The 9,971-nt window shown below is 45.9% G+C and overlaps 1 protein-coding gene across 1 annotated transcript in view; it reads left to right on the forward strand.

Annotated features, from left to right (window-relative positions):
* Positions 1 to 9,123, forward strand: part of DCAF1 (DDB1 and CUL4 associated factor 1) — a gene marked incomplete in the record, with an annotated part of 1,406,260 nt that extends 1,397,137 nt beyond the window's left edge. The window contains 1 exon segment of the mRNA XM_044078852.1: positions 8,248 to 9,123. Coding sequence (XP_043934787.1) covers positions 8,248 to 8,315 — 68 coding nt within the window.
* Positions 9,124 to 9,971: the final 848 nt, after the last annotated feature.

Consider the following 9,971-nt stretch of genomic DNA (forward strand, 5'->3'; position numbering starts at 1 on the left):
TCCTTGAACAGGAATGTTCCTGTATTCTTTTCCACCCTTTCCACTAATATCCAGAGTCATTTTGAAGATTCAGAAGGACTCACCAAAGGTAATTTTGCTGACTTACTTTAGGTCGTGGCATCAGTGGTGCTGCCTTCTTTTGGACATGGCCAAGGAAAATTACCACAAGCTTCCTCAAATATTGGACCTACTCACACAGGACAAAGGGTGCTCAGCCTGACCCCAAAGTACTACAACTAACTGCTTGGATGGTAGAATCTTACTTTTTAGGCACCTATTTTCTGAAGATGTGTGACAAAAGAGGCAAGAAAACCTGCTACTAAAAAATTATATATTAGTAAATGGAAAAAAAATTTCTGTTTGGTGCAGAGACAAGAACCAACATGTTGTTAACGGTAGTATTTTGCTGGTTCTGCTTTATTTGTGAGTTACTAGCTTCTAGCCCTTCTTCATTTTCCATCAAGGTTCATTTGTTGGTCATTTCTGCATGTCTGCCATCGGATTCCAATCCTTCGATGCACTCTCCTGTGAAAATGTTTTTGGAAGGGGTGAATAGAAAATATTACTGATTGCATTGACTTTTACAAGAAGAGTGTTTGAGTTGCAAGCTGTTATTGTGGGTCACCCTCATCTTACTTCCTACAAAGTTAGGAATTCCTTGAGAACTAATCTTTATTTACACTTAAAGGTGGTGTCCAAGTTTACCTTGAGCCAAATTGTTCATCTCCCAGTCCTCTTTCCAGAACCTAACATTAGAGGAAAGTATACTCCATGCCTTAATGTCCGCAAATAATTCAGGTACATTTTTGACAAAGTCGTTTAGTAATTCAGTTAATTTCTTGTGAAGCTAAGAAAAAAGGACAACCTCTCTCAAAACAGACTTTTTCCATATGGTTGTGTCAAGCTGTTACTTTAGCTATACCCACCACATCAAGACTATTCCATGCAGTGTTAATGCTTGATGTTAAGTTGTCAATCTCGCCTTCATTCTTGCTGGATGGGATCGGAGCCGATCCTCGGCTCCGACTCGGCAATACTAAAAGCTCGAGAGCTAATTCCACCGGCTCGAGGCTCCCCTATATCCCACAATGCTAGGCGGTAACTACTCAGATCTCGTTTGCCGCTATAGCTGACGAGGTGCTCTTCTACCGGCTCAGGCAGGTTGGTTTAACTTTTACCTTTTTGGTACTTATAAAACTGGTTTTTGTGGTTTATATATAGCCCTTTTTAGTTTAACTTAGATATTTAGATCTCTCGACCCCCTTCTTTGTCGAATATATTTATTTTCCCCTTCTTCCCTTATCTTTAGGCCTTCGGCCCCTTCCCTTCCCCACAGTCCTCAGTGACTAAATTTAGTCTTCCCCTTTTTTTTTTTGTTAATAAGGGTTTTTGTGTGTGTGTGTGTGTGTGTGTGTGTGTGTGTGTTTGTGGCTTTAGCCTTTAGTTATTAGTTAATAACTTTTTTATTCAGGGTGTGTCTGTGTGTTTTTTGCTGTTGTCAGGCATTACCTTCGATGTCTAAAGAAAAGGTCTCAGGCTTCAAGAAGTGTGACTCGTGCTGTCAGAAAATGTCTCTGACAGACGGTCACACTTCTTGTGTGTATTGCCTGGGGCCGGTGCACCTGCAGGACTCATGTGCTGTCTGCCATGGTTTCAGCCCTCGAGTCCTGCAGGAGCGCAAAAACAAACTCATTTTAAGGGGTTTGTTAAAGCCTGAAGGCCCCCCGACTCAGTCCAGTTCGGGAAAACCTTCAAAGGCTTCAAAACAGTCGACTCCTGCTCCTGAGTCAACTGTAGAAATGTCGAAGCAGGTTCCGACATCGGTTCCGGCCGGAGCCGATGTTCTTGGGCCTAAAACTATTACCTCGGCTCCGGCTGGAGCCGAGGCTGTTAAGGCTTCATCGGCTCCGATACTATCGGAGCCACATTCTAAAAAGAGATCAAGATCCCCTTCCATAGGATCTACCTTTACTATTACTTCGGCTCCGGCTGGAGCCGAAGCTAGCAAGTCCCCATCGGCTCCGATACCATTATCGGAGCCATCTTACAGGAAGAGATCCAGGTCCCCCTCAATCGGTTCCGTACACTCGGCACCAGGATCTCCTCTCCTTTCGGAGCGGAGTCACAAATCACATTCCTCTCGGTCTTCCAGGTTGTCGGACCATGACTTGCAGAGGGTGGTGAGTAGACTTCTTAAGTCCGAGGCACTGGCCCAAATGCTCCATAGCCCGACTCATCAGTCGTTGGCTATTCCCATCCCTCATTATATTCCTCCTCCGACTCCTTCGAGTTCGGAGCCAAGGCTTGTTGGACCCATCACTGTCGGTGCGTCGGATCCGATACCATAGTTTTCGGCTCCGTCGTCCGCTTCGATCTCCTCTTTGGAGGGATCTCGGCACCGGGCTTCCCTCGTCGGCTCCGAGGGGCGAGTGGCATCGGACCCTTGTCCAACCCCGCTCTCCCTCTTGGGGCTTCGGCGCTGGTGAGTTCGGCTCCGACATCGGCTTCGGAGCCGTCTCTGTCAGTGCCGGGGAGGGGTCCTTGTCTCTTCGGAGCGAGGGCCTCGGACCTTGCCTGACAGGGATGCCTTCGAGGTCATGCGGAGCGTGCTAGAACCGGGTTCTGCCCCGCAGTCGGTTCCATCAGCTCCTCCTTCTACAGTGCCTGCGGAGATTTCTGCTCACCCCCTTGTCTCACACCATAGAGAACCAACTCCTCAAGTTTCCCCATTGGGAATTTCCTCCTCTTCCGAGGTCTCTCCTGACCCTGCAGGAGATCCCCCTAGGAAGAGGCAGTGCAAGAGGAAGCACATTGACTCCCCTGAGTCTATCACCTCTGACACTGACTTACAGGAATCCGAAGGGTCCCCCCGTTCCCCCTCTGAGGATGTCTCCTTTGCGGACATCCTAGAAATACTCAGAGGGGAAATTGGCCAGCCCTTAACCCCTCGGAGGACGAGTCAGTGTATCTTGAGGCGTTTGGTTCTCACCCTTCTACCTCCTGGGTGTCCCCCCCTTTGATCCCCTTATGGAAGTGGTGGCAAGGAAGGCTTGGACGGCTCCTGACTCAGTGGAACCCACCCCGAGGAGACCATCCAAATTTATCACTGCTCCCTCAGACAAACAGTTTCTCTCCAAAGGTGTCCCGGTTGATGCCATGGTGGTGGCTGCGGCCACAAAGAAGGAACTAGCTGATCCTTCTGTTCCTGTCCATCCTCCTAATAAAGAATCTAGGACCATGGACAGGTACGGCAAGCAGATGTTTTCGTCAGCGACCTTTTCTATGCGGTCGCTGAACTACTTATGCCACTTCACCTGTCTCCAAAGAGATTTACTCAAGGATATGGGTGAACTGATGAAGGATCCTACAGCTGAGGGGTTCAAAGACACAATGAACTCCCAGTTGGCAACCCTAAATTCAATAGTGAACTCCTCCATGCGACTGGTTTCATACGCAGCAGATGGAGCGAGTAGATCTGCAGGCACAGGCATTGCCTTACGAAGGCACGCCTGGATGCGACTGTGCAACTTTGCGGACCCTTTCAAGGCGTCCTTCACCAACTCCCCCTTTGACGGATCATCTTTGTTTGGTCCACAGGTGAAGGATACATTGACCAGGTGCGAGGTGGAAGGTAAGATTCTCTCTGCCGTAGGAGTCCGTTTTTCCACCCCTTCTAGACCCTATCCCAAAGGTCAGAGGGGAGGGAAGATGTGGTTTTGAAAACAATCTCAGGGAGTCTCATCTGACGCACAGGCCCAATTCCCCTCTAGAGGCAGAGGGGGGAACAATCATCGATGCCGCCCCAGAGGCAGAGGAGGTCCGCAAAACCAGGGTAGCAGAGAGGTGTTCTCTGACAAACCCTTTAAGCACCTCTGAGGGGCTGCCCGGCTGTCCGCCTTCGGAGGCAGTCGGGGGAAGATTATCACTGTACCCAGAAGCCTGGCTTTCCCTAACACAAGACAAATGGGTACAGTCGATCATATCCGAGGGTTACAAAATTCCCTTTATTCACATTCCAACTCAACCAAAAAAATCCCTTCCAGATGTTCCACCCGGTCTAAGGGACAAAGCAGCATTGGAAGTTTCAAAGCTGCTATTAAAAAGAGTCATCCAACCAGTCCCAGCAGACCAGCAAGGATCCGGAATCTACTCCAAATTCTTTTTGGTACCAAAAACAGGGACTGGAGGCCCATTCTAGATCTCAGTCATTTAAACAAGTTTGTCAAGAAAACAAAATTCCGGATGGTCACGCTACAGTCCATCCTACCCTTTTTGGGTCAGGACAATTGGATGTGCTCGATAGATCTTCAGGATGCGTACTATCACATCAAAATGAACCGACGCTCCAGGAGATATCTCCGCTTCAGGCTGGGAGCCAGTCACTACCAGTTCAGAGCCCTGCCCTTTGTTCTCACTTCAGCCCCCCGGGTGTTCACCAAATGCATGGCAGTGGTCACGGCTCACTTGAGGCGCCAGGGATTCCAGGTGTTTCCATATCTGGACGATTGGCTCCTTACGGCCACCACCAGGCATCAGCTTCTACTATCCAGAAATTTCACCATGCAAACCTGTCAAGCTCTAGGCATCTCAATAAATTTCGAAAAATCTGCCTTGTCGCCTTCTCAGTCTATTACTTTCATAGGTGCCAAATTAGATACGCAGACTCTTTCAGCAACACTCACAGAGCAGAGGGTTTTAGACATTCGGAACCAAGTATCCCTTCTGTTGCATTTGGTCAAAGTCAAAGCCAGACTGGTGTTAAAGGTACTATGACTCATGGCGGCAGTTATTCCTCTTCTCCCCTTAGCTCGCCTTTACATGAGGATCCTCCAGTGGATGCTCTTTACCCAAAGGTCCTTTCAACATCTCCCAATGTCCCATACCATACTGATAACTCAAGTATGCAAGAACCAACTATCTTGGTGGGTCACGTCACCTCAACTCCTCCAAGGAAGACCCTTCACTCTCCCCCCTCCAGTTGCCACGTTGACAACAGATGCCTCCCTGATCGGGTGGGGGGGGCATTATCAGGGCAGGACAGTCCAGGGCACGTGGCAACCCTTCGAGTGCCACTTGCACATAAATGTCCTAGAGATGAGAGCAGTGCTTTTAGCGTTGCAAGCCCTTCACGACTCTCTTCCCAAAGGGACTATTGCAATTCTAACGGACAACATGTCCGTGGTGTGGTACATCAACAAACAAGGCGGAACCAGATCATACCCTTTATGTCGAGAAGCACTCAGACTTTGGCAATGGGCGATCTCTTCTCAACGTTTTCTGACGGCGACGCACATCCCTGGGAAATCCAACGTCATTGCAGACAGGTTGAGCAGAGCAATTCTCATGCCACACGAGTGGTCTCTAAAGTCATCAGTTCTAGAAGAGGTATTTCTAAGATGGGGCCATCCTTGCTGCGATCTTTTTGCTACTCCCCAAAACAGCAAGTGTCAAGACTTCTTCACGCTCTTCCCGTTACCAGGCCATCCCACCAGAGACGCTCTAGTCCACAATTGGCCCCGGGGACTTCTGTATGCTTTTCCCCCCTTTCCATTGATACCTCAACTAATTCAGAAAGCCATCGCATTGAGAGTGACTATGATCCTCATTGCCCCTTACTGGTCTCGACAGATATGGTTCCCCTTTCTTCATCGTTACCTTTTGGAGCAGCCTTGGCATCTGGACCCAGTACCAGATCTGATTACCCATCAGTCGGGTCAGCTGCACCAATCTCTGTCTTCCCTAAACCTCACAGCATGGTTTCTCCAATTCCTACCTTAGCCAGGCTTCCCTCAATATCTCGCTCGGTCCGAGATATATTGATAGCCTCTCATAAATCCTCTACCCGGAAGATTTATACTAGTAAATGGAAACGTTTTTCCCTTTGGGCATCATCGAAAAACATTGATCCGTTTACTGCATCTATCCAGTCCATTTTAGACTTCCTGGTGGAACTTTTTCATTTAGGATCTTCTGCATCAACCATTAGAGTTCAGTTGGCTGCCATTTCAAATTTTCATGTGGGTGTTTCAGAATCCAGCATTATGGCTCACAAGCTCTGTAAGGCCTTCCTAAGAGGTATATTTCTCCTCAAACCTCCGATGAAAGACCCTCCACCTCAATGGGATTTAAACTTGGTTTTGGCGTCTTTAATTCTTCCCCCCTTCGAACCAGCGGCTTCATGTTCTCTGAAATTGCTTTCCTGGAAGACGCTTTTTCTGGTAGCTATAACTTCAGCGAAAAGAGTGTCAGAACTCCAAGCCCTCTGCAGTCGTCCTCCTTACCTAGTTTTTCACAAAGACAGAGTATCTCTCCAGACGAACCCATCCTTTTTACCAAAAATCTCTTCTCAAATTAACCTAAACCAGATTATTGATCTCCCCGTCTTTTTCCCTAACTATTCAAATAGATCAGAGCAAAAGCTGCATTTTTTGGATGTTCGCCAACTGAGATATTACTTAGACAGAACTAAACAACTCAGGAAATCTGATCAATTGTTTCTGTCATATGCAGAAGGAAGACTAGGCCTTCCAGTTACCAAAGTATCTCTGTCTAGATGGCTAACTTCTACAATTACTTTCATCTATGAGATTAGACATCAGAAATTACCCTCAAGACCTAGAGCTCACTCAACCAGGGCATTAGCTACATCCATAGCCTTTCAGGACAGGTTGCCAATACACTCAATCTGTGCAGCAGCCACATGGGCTTCTCCTCATACATTCATTTCACATTACAAATTGGACATGGTTTCCAGAAGCCGTGCCAATTTTGGTTCCACTGTTCTCAAGAGTCTGTTCCGATAGGCCACCGGGATAAGGTGCTAGGGACGCGGTCCCATCCAGCAAGAATGAAGGCGAGATTGACAACTTAACATTAAGAAGTTATGTACCTACCATAACGTTCCATGTTAGTTGTCTTCTTCTCGCCTTCTTTCTTGCGTCCCTCCCTCCTTCCCCCAAGCCTGGACAGACCGACCGGAATTCTTTGTGTTTCTTCTTCCGAAACTTGTTACTCCATTTTGGAGACTAGTATTGCTTGGTATAGCTACCAAACGAGATCTGAGTAGTTACCGCCTAGCATTGTGGGATATAGGGGAGCCTCGAGCCGGTGGAATTAGCTCTCGAGCTTTTAGTATTGCCGAGTCGGAGCCGAGGATCGGCTCTAAGCCCATCCAGCAAGAAAGAAGGCGAGAAGAAGACAACTAACATGGAACGTTATGGTAGGTACATAACTTCTTATTCTACCACAACCTTTGCTTTATATGTGGCTTATTGGAAAGGGTTGGATTCTAGAAGTAACCCTGTGGTCCTCTTTGCATACCTTTACAAAGCACTCCAAACTAAATCCCTTCACTATTTCTGGGACAGGGGTTGCTAGGACCGTTGTCCAGGGGTCCTGGGCCCTCATCCTTCCTCCTCCCATAACCTGCAGCTGTGATAATAATGATGAACGTAGTGCAGTTGTGTTAGTAAACGTACCGTAACAGATGTTTGAATGATCACTGCTGCATTAACCACACTTTCCACCCCTCGTATTTTTGTATATTTTTATTGCCAGCATGTGGATGTATCATTTTTTTTTTCTTTGTTAGCATTGAGTTTTTCAGGGCTGTAGCTTCCCTGTCTTAGCATGAAAGCTTTGAAGTGTGTGGTGTCCAACCCAGTTTTTTTCTTCTTCAGGTTTAGCTAACTGGCCACATGGAAGGTGCCCTTGAAGCTTTGGAAGCCGGTCAGCTGTTATATCCTTAGCAGGATATAACTAAAGCCATTGCATTGGTGATCAGTCAGATGTCTACTGTTGCACTGAGTTCGGCCGCACTAGGAAATAGTGTGTCTGTCACAGTAGTGGCTGTCATGTGCTTAGGCCTCACTAGGAAGATAGTCTCTGTCACATTAGTGGGTTGTCCTGTGCTTGGGCCACACTAGGAAATAGACACTACTGTGACAGAGAGACTATCATATGCATGGGCCGCACTAGGAAGTAGTCTCTCTGTCACAGTAGTGTCTGTCATGTGCTTGGACCACACACATTTTTCTGTGAACACCAAGGGAATAAAGGTGTCATACGTGCGGCTCGTAAACTTATAATTGGAATGAAATGAATGTGTAAATAGTATAAGGGTGATGGTTCTTTGTTTTTTTTGGGGGTGAGCTTTACTCCTGTTTTCTTGGGGGGGGGGGGTTGCGCTTGTGGAATGAAATTAATTTTTTTGAGTAACTGTCCTTTTTTTGTTTTGTCTCATTGCAGACCTTGACCCTAATGGCTCTGATAACTCAGATGGAGAAGATGAAGCTATGCTGTCCTCGAGTGAGTGAATGCTGTTGGGTTGCCTGCAGATACAGAGGTCCACTTTCAGAAGATCACCAGCAACAAATGAACATGGGATCATGAAGTAGTTCCATCCTACAAAAAAGCAATGCAGAGGGGGCATAATGGCCCTCCCAAATGGAAGCTTTCAACTCTAGTCAGATTGGAAGGTTACATTTCAAGTGGTCTGAGTAGTCCTATCTAGAAAGGGGAAAAGTAAATGCAACAATTTTTTTGCATTAGTTTTGTTTTTATACGAAGACCATTGCAGATAGTTTTATTAAGATAAGTGTGTTTACTGACATGGAGCTTAAACAGAATGAATTCTGGCACCATTGTGCTAGGATATAGGTACTGTACATTGTATTTAATTTTGTGGCCCGTAATATAGCCCTGTGTAAGAAATGAAGAGGATAGTATGGAATATTACTTGTCTGTCAATTTTATCAGCTTATTTTTAGGGGTGGGGGATGGTATTATAGCACTGTTTGCCTGGGCTCTGATCTGACCCATTGTCATTACTTGGATTTCTAAGATAAAAAATCAAACTTGCACTTATGCTGTGTGGGTATGTGGTAACCACCGGTCAGAGAAACAGGGCAATAAATAAAAGTATTGACAGTCCTTAGTCTGAAGATCTCTGAGGAGACCAGACCCTGTGTTAGCGCCTAAGCACCAATTTTTTTTCAGATTGTTTGGAAAAGTATCTGGGCTTTAGCTGTCGTCACTGTGTGAGCAGCAGCAGACCCAGTGGGGGCTTTTTGAGTGTTTATTTCTGTAATGTAATTTGTGTTTATAAAGAACTGATGAAAAATACTACTGAGCAATCCACATCATTACTAAATGCTTTTATCTAAGCAGTTGTACTTAAATGTTTTTAAATGTGTGTGCTGTTTTATGTGTGGCATCAAAATTACCACTACATTTTTATTCATTTCTTCTGGTGCCTGATTGATCCATTTTGAACTTCTTGCATCAGTTGTGTCCAGACAGGAAAGGCAGCCATATCCAACTGAAAAATCATTTTGTCATGTCTTGATCTTCACTGCAGTGCTGACTGCATCACTGTAAATAGTATTTTCAGTGCCGTACACCAAATAGCTTGAATGGGCTGAATTCTGTTTTACTGGTGGAAGGTCCTTCTCATATTGCAGTCTGTTCCTCTGTGAAATTACATTAGTGGTCCTGATTCTTCACTTACACTAGAGTTTTAGAATTGATTAACTTTGATTTCTACTTGCTTCAGTTTGGACAGGAATGGCTTTTTTTTTTTACTTCATTTTTTTCTTTTTTATGAGGGCAGGGATTATCCCCATTAATTCTTAACTCACCATTCAAAAGCTCATTTCTGGCTGTTTGTTCCCCGCTTATCTCAGTAACAGTAATTTGACCAGGTGTCAGGTCTTTTTCTGCTTGTGTCCTTAGCCCCTTCGTGCAGTCATTGATTTGAGCTCGTGTCATTGCAGGATTGTCCTATGGCCTCCCTCCATTTCAGTGCTCTATCACACACACCTGACCGACTTTGCTTTTTTGGCAATTACTGTTTCATGAATGGGTTTTAAGTTTTATTTTCATTCGTCGTTAGGATTGTAATCCAGTCAGTCTCGTTTGTGGCAGATTTATAAAACTGTCTTTTCATGACTGACCGCTCACATTTCGACTTA

Source organism: Protopterus annectens, chromosome 7.part1 (assembly GCF_019279795.1).
Source record: "Protopterus annectens isolate FY-2018-M chromosome 7.part1, PAN1.0, whole genome shotgun sequence".
NCBI lineage: Eukaryota > Metazoa > Chordata > Ceratodontiformes > Protopteridae > Protopterus > Protopterus annectens.